Consider the following 14,622-nt stretch of genomic DNA (forward strand, 5'->3'; position numbering starts at 1 on the left):
TTCAGTTTGAGATTTAAGTGCCTCCAATCACTTTGTTCCAGTCTTACTGACCACCACTCCTGGGTCTATTTTGTGACTCGCTGTAGCCCACATTTTCTTGCCTTCATGATGATGTCTTCCTCTATTCACAATCCTTTCCTGATCTCTCCAGCAGGAAGAAATCTCACCTTCCTCTGAAGTCACCTGGCATTTTTTGTTTTTCATAGTACAAATCTATGACACATAAAAATTGTTTTCACATTCTGCAGGGTACTGTGTATTGCGTACAGGTGAGACTGTAGATTTTACAAGTGAGAAACTGCTTCCTATTTATCTCTGTGTTTGCCAAATTACATTACATAGTATCCCCCACATAAGAGATACTAACTTGTGTTGATGAATATAGCCCTCTCCACTGTTGATCTTACCTGTTGAAGTGACTGTTTCTCTTGGATGCAAGCATGCCCTGAATAACCAGGGAAAATAGTGAATAGAAGTCAAAAAGAAAGACTGGATACTTTCTAGTATTTCAACTGATTTCCAGGCAAATATTAGCAGTGAAATTGTGAGTAGGAGGGAAAAAGACATGAAAAGAATGACTTCTTAAGAACCACTTTTCACTAAGTAATTAAAAACAGGTGTTTTCCTTAAATGATGATTGTAGGTTGTCTCCTTCTTCCACAAAGTGAAATCCTTGGATGGTCACATGTAACTCCTGCATTATTCTATACTGGGCTTTTTAATTGGCACTTTGTCAACTAAAATGTGCAGATGAACCATTTCCATTGAAATACTCAGACTTTTTTCTCATCCATGTGTCATCAAATAATCATGATAATTTAAAAATTCAGCTATTGGTTAAAATGATTAAATGAATAAAAGTATTGCTATTGGTAAAATGTCCAGGTTTTAAATACAAGCCACGATGATATCCAACTCACGTGTAAAAACCAATACACAGATTATCAGTCAGAGGTCTTGCTTGTGTAACTCAATACCTGTATTATTCTGAGCAAGCAGCAAATAATTTGATTTCTCTAGACATCATTATCTTCCCTTGGAAAAGGAGCGGGGAGGAAGGAAATGTTAGACTCTTTGGCTTCTAAGATAACTTCCAGTTGCAAAACTGTAGATTTTATAACTCATTTCTGCGTCATAAACACTTTTCAAATGAGTCAATAAATGAATTAGTTCTGAAACAACTACACTGGATACCCACAAAAGCACATTCTCAGTTGATGAATTGCACTGCTATTTCCTTTTAGCTTTCTGGCACACACTCATTGGTTCATGAAGACAGTCAATTTCGGGGTGAGAAAATTTCTAAATTTTAAATAAATCCTAGTTTTTTAAAACACTTTGATAGTTGTATTTCAATGAAATTAGTTTCCTTTGTAATAGTGTTTTTATTAATTTAAAAACATTATTCAGAGAAGAGAATCATTAGCTTTAGCAGATAGCCAAACAAATCTATGACACATAAAAAGCTAAGTGTTCCTGACTTAGGCGGTAGCCTGATTTTCTAGGCCATAAATTGTGAGGAGTTCTGACTTCATCATTGCTGATAGAAGTCAGAATTTGAAGATACAAAGATTCTTTTCCCACAGATGCACCAAAAATTCTAAAGGGACACCAAAAGCTACAAGACATTTGAAGACTTAGTAAGAAACGACTGATTGCTGCAATACACAAAAGTTTATTTTTGAGATTTTTTTTTCTTTTCTGAAGGCAAAATATAATAGAACTGAACATCAATGTATTTTGTACAACAAAAACTTTTTTTTTTTTAATATGAGAACAGACAATCCATGAAGATTTTTTTTTTTTTTTTTAAGTCTTAGAACGGCTTCCCTTTAAAAAAAAAAAATCATGCTTTCTCGCGGTCAACAAGGAGTCGGCATGGAGGGTATCATGGCAGTCGGGTCGATGCTGGGGACTGGGGACAGAGAGTGGGGGAGGCAGGGGGGGTGTTTCCCTTAGATCCTTGTCAGCTGGTGCCACAGACTGGATGGCAGGATACCTTCTACTTTCTCCATGACGAAATTTAAAGGGGCAAACAAAGTGCTGAGGAACTGCAAAGAAACCAGAGAGACATGAGAGTCAGAACCTCATCCAAGAGCTACGACACACATCTGCATCTGCCCTGTACACCTTCGCAGGAGAAGTGCTTTAGTTATTTAGAAAAGGACCGCAGGCTGAGAAGCCTCGGGGAAGGAGCCTGGGGGAAGGAGCCTGGGGAAGGACCCCCAGGGAAGAAGCCTCAGAGGCCGGCTCAGAGCTGTACAGTTGGGAGAACGGGGAGCTCATCCAGGCTATGTGACTTTCCTAGAGTCACAAAGACAGTCCATACTGGAGGCAAGATTTAAACCCAGGTGTTCTGAGCACTCCTTGGATTAGGTTACACAAAGGGCCCTCTTCCCACACAAGTCTGGGGAATAGAACTCACATTCCAGCCCCTCGACTTGGAAGGGAGAAGGCCGGGGCCTCTAAAGGACCCCACTACTGCTTGGACAGGGGTTACCCCAAAAAGGGCAGGAATCCGAGAGATGAAGTGAAGACTCTGGGATGGAAACCCTGGCCTTCTGCATTCGGCTCCCTCAGGCGGTTCTATGAACACCTCCAAGTTTGGGGTGCTCATGGGGGTGGATGTTCCCTGCACTGACACGGAGGGTAAGCCCACGGCTTATGCGAGAACAAGGTTCCTTCCTCTCTGAGCAATCTGGTCATAAGCCGTCCTAAATGGTGAGGCAAGTCCTCAGATAATAGGAACTAGGCTCCCAGCTGGACTGCTGGCCAATCCCCACAGCTTAAGCTGTCCCAGCACAGTCCTGAGGAGCTAAGGCTCACGTGACTCCGTGATGGGGTTCTGGAGAGCTCAGTCTGTTATGGGACTGAAAAAAAAAAAAAAAAAAAGAACAAACCCGACCCCTAACTAGTTTAGAGCATCCATGCCCTCTTCAACCTTACTATTAAACTCAGGGTCCCCTTTAAAAACACACACACACACACACACACACACACACACACACACAATATAAATTTTTGTGTCTCCATCTTGTTATAAAATCAAGAATTTATGTCTAAATGAGAATAAGATCATATTATATTTTATATCAGATTTGATCTACCAACTCTATTTTTAACTGTTTCTAATCTGCCAAACTGACCAGCTCCTGCCAGAAAAATCAGAGCTAATCTATACAGTGAAAATAACGGTATTTGGCGCTGTCTGAGCCATAGCCTAAGTCTCTTGGGAGGCACCATGCCATTGTTTGCCAAGTCGTTCATTTATACCACAATTGCCTCAATCTCTTTACTTTTATCCATCACTTGACATTAAGGTCTGATAACTATATGTAGCAGAGTGAATCAGGACAGAGTTACATTGTAGCAATAAAGGAAATATTTGACAGTCTAGCTAAATATATTTGGCTAATTTCTATTTAGTTCTTGAAGTTTTGGGGATTTAACAGAAAAACATTGTGTGTGTGCATATATATATATATCTGTGTGTGTATACATATATATATAGTGTATGTAGATGTGTATATATGTATATGTGTTTATATATACATACACATACACACATATATGAAGTTACTGACAACTTCATGTATTACTCTCTGCTTAGATCAATTCAACATGTTAAATGCTTACTTTGTTCAAGACACCAGGCTGTGTAGTACAAAGACAAACACATTGAAAGGAGCTGGTCTGTAGTCCGTTTGTTTGAGTAACTCGGATTCCCAAGTGTTGTAGGGGCTGCCTGATCCTCAAAATTCTGAGACCCCACATCATGTATCCTTTTAAGAACAGTGTTTTAAAACTTAGAGAATAATGAATACGGGGATGACCTCAATGAATCTGACAAGTCACAGCAATAATAGTATATCCTAAGGGACAATCCTTCTAATACTACAAATACAATAAGGAAAAATTTGGACAGCCAAATTACTAGTGACCTTTATAAAATTCTACTTTTGCCTACAAGACAATACTGGTTGTTGCTATTGGATAAACAATGGAAAGAACAGGGATATTTAATTGAAGAAAATATAAGGTGAAAATGATGTTTTTTGGCATCAACAGGATTGTCCCTTGAATGCACAACAGATTGCCTGTAATATATGACTAATGATGACTTGATTGTGATATGCCAGAAAAGATGCCTTGAATGATCATGACATCAGTGACATACAGTATGGCAAAAGGGAAGTTGGCTGGCCATATAGCAGAGAGAGATGAAGATTCCAAGTGTTGTACTGATTTTTGATGAAATTTTAAAAGATTGAGGAAGGCCTCCAGTAATCATTTTGAAGCCCAAGATAAATGATGAACTGATGACAGGAGAATATCTGGCTGTTTTGCATGAGTTGAAGGCACCAAGTTCAAATGAACAACATCCTAAAGAACTAAAACATCTGATAGATGTAAGTTCCATTGCTTCTATTGGTCTTTAAAAGATCCTAGGGAACAAGAAAGGTGATATCCTGAGTCTTTTTTTTTCCCCCAAGGTAAAAGAGCAGACTATACACACCATAGCCAAATCTGTTTGCCTTAGATTCTTACAAAACTAAAACAATGAAGGTACAATTTATAACATTTATTTTAAAAAATTAAAAGCCAACATGGCTTCATTAAAAATAGCCAGTCAGACCAAGTGCCACAATACTCAATTCTTTTTTCTACCACCACTGGATTATTGAATGGGTGAATCAGAGGGATGTTGTAGGATTTTTAAAACCTAGATTCAGGGAAGCATTTGAAACAAATTTAGAGGCTATCTTTGGGGACAAGATGAAAAGATAACAATACAGATATATAGATTTGGAACTGTTTGGATGTCTAACTGGATTGGTGACAGTTTGGAAGATTCAAATATCCTGGGAGTTTGTCCTTGGTCCTGTGATGTTTAACATTTTTATAATGATATAGATGAAGACACAGATAGCATGCTTCCTGAATTTGCACAAAGTTGAGAAGGAACAGATAAAATGATGGATGACAGAATCCCCAAAAACATAAACAATTGAAATATAATAGGGGTAAATGTAAAGTTGCAAGTAGGGTGTCCATTGACTGAATAATATTGGAACAAATAACGATATTTGGATGTCATGGAATATCAAGCTATAAAAAATGATTATGAATAATTCTGAGAAACTTGGGAATGCTAGGATATACTAATACAGAGCAAAGTATGTTGAACCTGGCCAACAACTTACATTATGTCCAGAATAATGTAAATAACAAATAGAAGGCTTTGAAACTTTGATCAATGCAATGATAAATGGCGACTTTGCAGAACTGACTGGTAAAGAAATATGCCTTTCACTTCTTAACATAGAGGCAGACAGAGTATGGAATATATTCACCTTTTCAGACTGGGCCTGAATTAGAGTTGTTTTTCATTTGATTACATATACTAGTTCCATGGGAATGTTCCATTCAGAATGGGAGTCAAAAGGAAGTGATGATAATGATAAAATAATAACATGCCAAAAAAGGCATTTTTTGAAAAAGTAAGCAAATAAAAGTAAGCTTTTAACTTAAATTAGATCAAACATTCAAATCAGGATGAGAGAGAGATAAATGAGATCATGTGAAACAGACCTGTAAGTTTTAGTGGACTGTGAATTAGCAGCTTAGTAAAACAACCAAGTTCATTCTATTCTAAACTATCATGAGACTGCAGTGTCCAGAGTGAAATAGATAGTATTCCAACTCGGTTCTGAGTCCCATTCCGGCCAAATGAGGAATGTCGTATTCTGCTCTGAGTACCACATTTTAGAAAGGGCACTGGCAAGCTGGAGTGTTTTCTTAGCAGGGAAACTATGATGATAAATTGACTGAAAAATGTGCCATATGTAGAAGAATGGGGATGGTTGAGTTGGGGTAGATGGGATAGTAATCTTCAGAGCCCTGATAGGATAGCATATGGAAGGAAAATTGTACTTGATCTGTTTGGGCCTTTGCTCTTTGACAGATCTAGGAGCAAAGGGTAGTATTGCAGAGACACAGAATTGTGGCTAGTTGGGAAAATAAGCTTTCCAATGATTTAAATTGTCCCCAAATGGAATGAGTTGTTTTGGAAAACATTGATTTCTTCAATAAACTTTTTGGCAGATGTTGGTTTCTTATTAGAGATATTAAGGGATTTTTAAAAATTAAATTATAAATTGGACAAGATGGCCTCTGCAGATTTTGCTTCTGAAATTTTCTGTATTGGGTATATGTCCTATACCTAGACATAGATAGAGTTGAAGAAAAATCATGCAGGAAGAGAAGTTACAGTTTGCAATCTGTATTACTGAATACTAATAATGATAAAATCACAGACCCCTTGAAGTATTATAGTCATTCTGAGACATGTTAATTTGCTGCTTCTTTTTTTTTTTTTAAATGTGTCTAAAATAGAGTCAGGAACAATGAATGAAAGTTTCAGAAATGGTGGATTTTAGCTCATTGTTAAGGGAAAAACTTAACTAGAACTATTCAAAAGTAAAATGGGAAATAGTGTGTTCCCTCTTCATGGGTAGTTTTCAATTACAGAATAGATATTGTTGACTGGATTCTTCTTTAGGTACAGATTTGGTTCTCAGAGGTTTTTTTTAATTGACTATAAATGACTATAAAAAGAGGCTGGCTGTACAGCAACTGGTTCAGAAATTTCAATAGGCAGGGCTTGGGTAAATGTGGTGGTTCTCAGCTTATGAAAGTGTCTCCCTTCAGTCCAGAGGCTTACTGAGAATGACTAAATTTTCAATTCAGTATGATAATGAACTGCTAGACCAATGGATTTCACAATATTTATGCTCACCAAAATATAGTTTCTGGAACCACAAATGAGGCGACAAAAAGCACAAAAGATGAGACTAAAAGAAATATCTTTCTAAAAGAAAAAAATTATTTTCCCTATCCTTAAAGTATGAGTGAGCATGCCATGTAATATTTGGAATTCAGAGGTAGAGGGCATCTAGAAAATATCATACAGTCTATCATACAGATCGGATTAAGTGTAGATCAGAGAGGTTCTTTGTCCCAAAGTCATGCTGGATGAGGAGTAAGTAATTAGGGAAGACGGGAATCAAACCAGGATTTTCTGTCTCCAAATGCTACTCTATTATGCTGTTTTACATGTTTCACAATCAACTAATGCTTCTGGAGACAATTATCAATGGGAAAAAAAGAAGCAACTTCTTTTATAGTCTTGGAAAGAAAAGTTAACTTCGTAGAAGTTAAACCTGTATTAAGCACAACAGATAACCCTAAGCCTGGGGAATAGGTCATCTATGTCATCATGCAAAATTTCTGTTCAGATGGCAGAGAGGGATTTGTGGAGTCTTAAACTGAAATTCACAACAATTAAATCAGTGTTTCATGGTGAGAAAAAGCAACTGAAATAATAATAATTAAAAAAAAAAAAAAAGGATGAGTGACACTTCAATCGCCCTAGTCTCATTTCCCTGAAATTCCATTATCTCTAGGAAGGTCATGGCTCCCAATGTCCATCATTAACATTTGAAACGTTCTCACTTATCTGAAGAAGTTCCAGGTGCCCTATAGCAATCCGACAATGGACATTTCTCTGTAATCAATATCTGACTTCAAAGAGACTCTGGCCCATACTGAAGGAGAGGGGCTGGAGTTGGGGGTTGGGTCTCCGGACACAGAGCAGAACTGAGACAGGAGGGCACTTGAAAGCAGAGAGGGTCAGAATGCTGACCTTCCCACGTTCTGTGTGAGACTGGGCCTGGAAGAAGAACTTATTTATATGAAGATGACCCTTATCTTGGTAACCAAACATGAAGAGTGAGCTTTAAGTCACAGAGGCAGAACACTTCTCCCCCTTCCCCCCTTTTAAAAATAACTAAATGCCTTTAATTCCACTATTTCACATTAACAATACACACCTCTTTGGGTTTTTCTAATGTCGATAGATTGACAAGTTTGTGGGCAGAAAAACACATAAACATACTGGACATTTCTTAAGTTCAACAGAACTTGTGGGGTGACGTCTAGGCAGTCGTTCAATCTGGTTTACACTTACAAAATGACATTATCCCAAGAGCATTATCTATGTCCAAACTGAGAAAATCATTTTCACAAGCTGAAAATGCTTGCAAACAGCCCCCAGGGCAGCAGTGATAACCTAGGGGCAGTGTCTGAGGAGCCTGAGGAGGTGACAGGGGTGATGGATGGGAACAAGACGTTGGGGGCAGGGCAGGAGCAAAGGGAGATTGTGCTGGTCTCATCCAGGCAATCCATCTTCAACTTCCATGAAGTCCCTTCTTACATTCAGGAATCTGATAAACCTTAATGAAGGGTAAGATGAATGTGACCCTCAGGATTTAACGTTAGGGCTAACATAAAGCAACAAACAACAATAATTTCCAATCCTAAATAGTTAAACAAACCATCTGATCCATGCACGAAATATTAGCACAGAACCCTAAATTCAATTCAGCCCAATTAAATCCATTTATTAAGCACCTACTATGCACAAGGAACTATGCTAGATACTGAGGATACAATGATGAAAGAAGACACAAATCCCTGCTGTCAAGAAGCTTACAATCTAATATTTCATAAAATCGATCATTTCATTTATCTCCACATAAAATCAAGGCTCCTGAAAATTTAAAAAGGAGAACTGTAGTTGGTATGAGTCTAAAATGGCTACAGCACTCCAAGACACCGGAGGGATAGCTGTGTATTCAAGCTATGGAGAAATCCTCTCGGCAAGAGCACTATTGTCTCCAGCTTTCCCTCTTGTCCCCCTTTACCTCGCCACCAAGTCTGCAGTTAAGAACGTTTATGGGTCATGGGATGAAGATTGCCAGCTCTGAACAGGAGAGCCAATGCTCACATAACCAGGCATTTACCACAAGCTGGATGTTATTCAAGTTGCAAATCACACTAAATCAGTCTTCATGAATCGTGTTATCTTAATGGAGAGCACAGATTCAAAGGCCAGACCTCTTAGAATGGGGTCTGATTTGTAGGAGTCGGGTCTGCAGGGGAAGGGGGGGTCTGAAAATGTGGGGAAAAGATGCTGGGTTTGGAGTCAAAGGTCCTGGGCGGAGGCCCAGCTTTGGCCTTTCTGCCCCCAGCTTTCTTTCATTTCTCTGGGTCTGTTTCATCAACTCCAAAATGAGTGTGGTGGACTAGACCATCTATGGCGAGGCAAAGGCGCCTTGATTTTTACTTTTACTACTCGGATTTTACTCCCCCTAGAGTGTGAAGGACCTGTTAGCTATATGTTCGGTGACTAGGCTGAAAAATGGAAGTAGGATCAATAGGTAATTGGACTAAAACTGGAGGGTGTCTGGAGGATATGAAGGGTTTATAAACTATGTCTCCTAAGAAGCAGTCAAAGGTTTTGGGGACCTGTTTGTTCGGAGGAGAGAAGGGAGGGGAATGATAGCTGTGATCAGCATCTGAAGGGGTAATACATGAGAGAGAAAAGACTTCAGTGTTCCTTCCTGCGGCAGAAGAAGGACCAACAGGTGAAAATAACGGGAATGGATTTTAAAACTCTTCTAGGCATCAGAGGCATCCAACAACAGATCAGGCAGCCTTGTAACTGTTACTGGAAAAGGTCACGCAGAGACTTGGACACCATGTCCGAGCTACAGAAAGGATTCTCATCTTGGTGAAGGGATTGTACTAAATGACCCCTAAGGTTCATTCCGGCTTCAAGATTTTATGATTTCAATTATCAATGGAAGCAGTGGCATTTGATTTGAATACTGATTTTTATAAGAACCAACACAAATGCAGCTAAAATGAGCCATACCATGTCCACACCTTCCCACCTCCAGCCAACTTCCATTTGTTGCTAACCAGGCAGATTAAAAAATCAGCCCAGCAAAGTCAGAAATCCTCCTCCCCCTCCCCCAACTTTTTTCTTCACACCTTGTCTAGCCTGAAATTTAAAGGGAGAGCCAGAGAAACTGAAACCCCTGGAAATGTGTCTTCTTATATTTTCTTTTGTTTGATATTCATCTGTGTGCAAATTGGCAAACTGCTCCCTTTAGCCCATGTTGGCTAAGATGACCAAATGGCTTAATGAAAAGCATTTTCCATAAGGACAGCCACTGACGTGGTTTTGTGCTGTCACTAGAGATCACCTATGTCACTAAGTGACTTATTGGCAGTGCCTTTCCCCTTTGAATGGCCTACAAGCTTAATAAAAGTCTGGGTTGCATGTGAGCCCATGAGTGGATGATACAACTCTGCACATCCCTTCAATTCATTTCCTCAAACAAGCCAAGGATTTATAGCTTTTTATTTTTAATTTGTCTTCATTAGATTAACTTCAAAAATACAGATTCCATTTACTGAATGGGAGAAGCTACAATATCCTAAGCTTAGAAATATGCCATATAATTCAAATGAGATAAACAAAATGGAAATATCAATTGCAGATTCCCTAAGCTTTTGCACAAGTGACATTCAATGCTTAGACTTCTCTGCTACTAAGGAAAATCCAGGCGCTCAACAGTCGGCAGTGGCTAGTTCAGGGCCATCTCCATTTCTAAAATGCAGGGTCTTGCTGGCTTCCCCTCGGGGTCACTTTGGCTTTGCTCTCGCTTTCCCTGAGGGCTCCATACTGAAGAGTACTCACAGCTTTTGCGAAGACCCCCATAAGCTCTGGGAACTGATGTGTCAGGAGGGCCAGCATGGCTGTGAAGGAACATAATCCAGCAGTGAAGAGAATAAAGAAAGGAAGCTCCTTCTTTGGGTAAACTGAGACTTCATGGAAAGCTGCAGAGAAGACATTGAATGAAATAATTAGTACTGCCGTGGGATGACTTTGTACACAGCTTCTAACATACTGGCCTAGCAGGGAAAGGGCTCCAACCTTCAGCTTTCTCCTTTTGGGGCTGGGCAAGATCATTTAATTTGGGGCCTTAGTTTCCTTGTCCTTAAAATGGAAAGGCTGAATGAGATTGGAAACCTTAAGCAAATAAACCGTTAATCACATCTAAACTCGAGTCCTGCCTTCAGTCTCCCATCAGGCTCTTTCATTCCTCTTCACATGGCCCTGGCTGCTCCCAGTGCCTTCTTATTCTCTTGTCTCTGCTTCCTAACATAGGCAAGGCATGGCCACATTTCTGTGTCTGAGAACATCCAGCTTCAGCCCGGGAGAACCTCTGCTCAACACAGCTCAGAGTGACAAGGATGCGCCAAAAGCTCCTCCTTTGAGCCAAGAAGATAATACTGGCCTCCATAAGGGAGCTTATGCTATGGTACCCACAAGTCCTGCTTTTTTCTTTCTGAGGTGAGTAAAGAGGAGGATGGGGAGCGCTATTTCAGTGTCAAAGATGAAGCATTACCAGAAGTGGAAGCACAATTCTGATTATAATTTATTAGGTCATTGGACAAGGAAACTGAAGACATAAACCTCTTTTCCTCAGCAGCTAATGAATAGCAAAACACTAAGTTATACATATACACTAGAGTGAAGGGAAGGCCTAATTCATATATCACAGTTTTTCTTCAGAGATAAATGTGTTGAATTTTTAATAGACAATATGATGGTCTTTATTAAAATAAAACCCAACACACTTATGCTTCCAAAAAAAAAAAATTCCTCCCTCCCTGGAGGTTACGATTCACTTATCCAATGTGTCCAATGACTTTTTTTTGAAGTTTATAAATTATCATCCTTTTAGAGGTTCTTTTCAGAAATGTTAGACATTCAGAAATGTTAGCCAAGGGCAATAGTAAAACTTAATCGAGGCATATGAACTATTTTCTTGTAACTTTTCTAAAAATTTGTCCTCCCAACTCTCAAACTCTAGGGAAAGGAGAATGTTAGGTTTAAAGTTTTAGGCCATTATATGCATTCTTTAGTACTGAGCATAAAATTCTATATAATCATAAAGACCATTTATGTAGTGAAAAGAAAAAGGAAAGGTAACATCTACTAATTTCTTTTTAAAAGAATAAGGAATTTCACATTAGACCTGGTTAGTAAGGTATTGAATAAAGAACCTCCTGCTCCTTCAATATACAACGAGAGCAATCAGTTCTGCACCTAAAATCCACAACTTAGTGACTTTATGACTGGTTCAATCATTGGAAAATCTGCTATATACTCCACCCTCCAATGTTATAGTGTTCGTTAATATGAAGTATTTTGTGCATTCCATCTATGAGATATTGCTTTAATTGGGGTGATTATAAAGGGTGGGAGAGAGAGAACTTAGCCAAAATTTGAAGCTTATTATCTGAGAGACAAAAAATGTCTTAAAACAGACCACATAAAAAGCCTGGAAGTGATATTTGTACACAGTTTACCCAAAACTGATTTGATAACAATTATTTAGCCCAGATTGTCAAAACAATGTTGTAATACACTAAATTCATAAATAATACTTTCCACATGTGGTATGGGTTACTAGATTGTTTGCCTATAATGTCCTTGAGAGCATTATTTGTCTTGGTTGTGTTTCCCTACATTGATGAGGCTGTAAAAGTTCTCAATAAATATTAAATCAATTAGTCAATCAATCTGGTGTATATGGGAAGTCCCTCCAACCAAGAGGATTGCATCACCAAAGAAAGCTTACTCTACCTCAATCTTCCTTCTTTGGCAATGATGTGAAGGCATTTAGACCCCACTCTCTCATCCATTACTCAACCATATCCAGAACTCTTCTCCAGAGTCAGTGCTTTCTCTTCAAAGTAAAAGTTCTTACAAAAATGCCATTGTACAGGAAGGAATTTACTTATTAGCTTACTGCTGTTTCCCACTATTATTTCCCTTTTGAGTCTGACCTGCAGTTTATCCCAAATCAGAGGTACCTAACACATCCTGGGCACCTAATAAATGGCAATTTTATAATTTTCTTGGGTTTTTATTCCCCGAAGAATTTGGAGAGGTCTGGTACAACCAATAACTATGAGCAAACCCATCCATTCACCTAAGCCATTTAAATATAATTGAGTTACAAGAACAAGAATGGCTAATGGAAAGAAATATTAAATTTCTATCATCCCACTTTCCCCACACGCCTTGGCCTGGGTGCAAAAGCCTTGGTGGTTAAAACCATTCGCTTATTATAGAATTCAATTAAAACTTACATGGAAGCAGCTCCCTGTCTGCTGTTTCTGTACAGATTGGATAAGGGTAAAAAAGATGCCCTTTTTCCAAGGGGTAAGGGATCATCCTAAAAGCTGAAAAGAAACAAAACAACTTATTATAGGCTCAACATTCACTTTATTGCTTCACAATTTCAAGAAAGACTTTGGGGCATTTTTAGACTTTGGAGAACTGCTGCAAACGATTTTGAACCTCTGTGAACTCTGATCCCTAGAGCAGATAAGTGGGCAATGATGATTATGATCTATTACTCACACATTAATCTCACAGTTCATGTTGTGGGCGTATCTCACAAACTGGGGGAGGGGAGGAGGGAAAACCATCAATAATAATGACCTGGACCCATCATCTGCGAAATATTCAAAAAATGTTATGAGCGCTGACCCAAGAATTCAATTGGTAGTAAAGCGCTACAAGAACATAAATCTGAATTGATTCATTTGGAACATGTTACAAATATAAAAATATGAAAGGCATTTTAACATAGCTTTTTCTAAATGTGTCCAAGTGGAATAAATTTTCAACCAGGATAGATTTTAAAGAAAAAAAAACTCAAAAAATGCAGGAATGGGGGGGCATTTCTTGAGCTTATGAAACTTTTAAATCTTCAAAATCATGTGAAAAATAATGGACCTAGAAAGAGAGAGATTGATTATCTGCATTTCGATGATGTCAGGCCACCTGAATTATGCTCTTGTGGTTTATGATAACATTAGACCCTGAGACTGAATTATGGCTTTCCAATCAATCCATCCTTTCCCATTATCATGGATGTTATTCTCACTGTTGCAATGTCATCGGCATGTTAGTCTCACTGTTGCTATGAACAGCATTCATTGAGGTGATTTTTCCTCAACAGATGTCTTTTAACTACAATACCCTGTCGATGTAGAACCTAAGACACAGAATATAGCCTAACAACAATTCTCCCTTCCATACGCTCTCTTCTATGTGGCAGCACAATTTTTAGTTTCAAAGACTACATTTAAAGTAATTGCAGTTACATCCTAAGCTATGTAATTACCTAACCCATCTCAAAATGCTGTCAATGTACATATTTATCTTTTGCATACTTATTTCAAACAGGACTAAGAAACGCAGAATGTTCTCCCTCACAAGAAATGACAAGGTTCCATTGTAACCAGCTTTCGTGCACATATGGTATTTATTCTGGTGTCTGAATATTATTTAAAAGTAAAAACATTATGTATGTGATTCCAGCATTTGGAATGCAGTCAATCTACACCACAGTGGTATCACTCTGAGGTTACAGCACATTGCCACAGAGAATATAAATCACAATAAACTCGGGATTAGAACAGAGCCAGTTTGCTGGCAGTTTGCTGGGGTAAAAATGTTATCAATTTTCTTCAAGTAACAGAAACCTCTTAAACAGAGATTAAAACATTAAAAAACACAGCAGGCTTCAGTGCTTCTTAAATGAAAGGCTCGCCCCAGTTCAATCAGATTTAAAAAAAAAAAAAATTCGCCCAAGCAAAGGTGATTTTTGCTGGAATGAATATGAAAGA

At 38.5% G+C, this 14,622-nt stretch overlaps 1 protein-coding gene across 6 annotated transcripts in view; it reads right to left on the reverse strand.

The window, feature by feature from the left end:
- Positions 1–1,655: 1,655 nt before the first annotated feature.
- ST7 (suppression of tumorigenicity 7) overlaps positions 1,656–14,622 on the reverse strand; it is a 288,256-nt gene continuing 275,289 nt past the window's right edge. For all 6 annotated transcript variants that reach the window (XM_052001658.1, XM_052001656.1, XM_052001657.1 and 3 more), the window contains 3 exons: positions 13,075–13,167; positions 10,610–10,749; positions 1,656–2,051 (listed from right to left, as the gene is read on the reverse strand). In XM_052001658.1, coding sequence (XP_051857618.1) covers positions 1,956–2,051; positions 10,610–10,749; positions 13,075–13,167 — 329 coding nt within the window. In that variant the 3' untranslated portion in view covers positions 1,656–1,955. The remainder of the gene's footprint in view (positions 2,052–10,609; positions 10,750–13,074; positions 13,168–14,622) is intronic.

Source organism: Antechinus flavipes, chromosome 5, assembly GCF_016432865.1.
Source record: "Antechinus flavipes isolate AdamAnt ecotype Samford, QLD, Australia chromosome 5, AdamAnt_v2, whole genome shotgun sequence".
Taxonomy (NCBI): domain Eukaryota; kingdom Metazoa; phylum Chordata; class Mammalia; order Dasyuromorphia; family Dasyuridae; genus Antechinus; species Antechinus flavipes.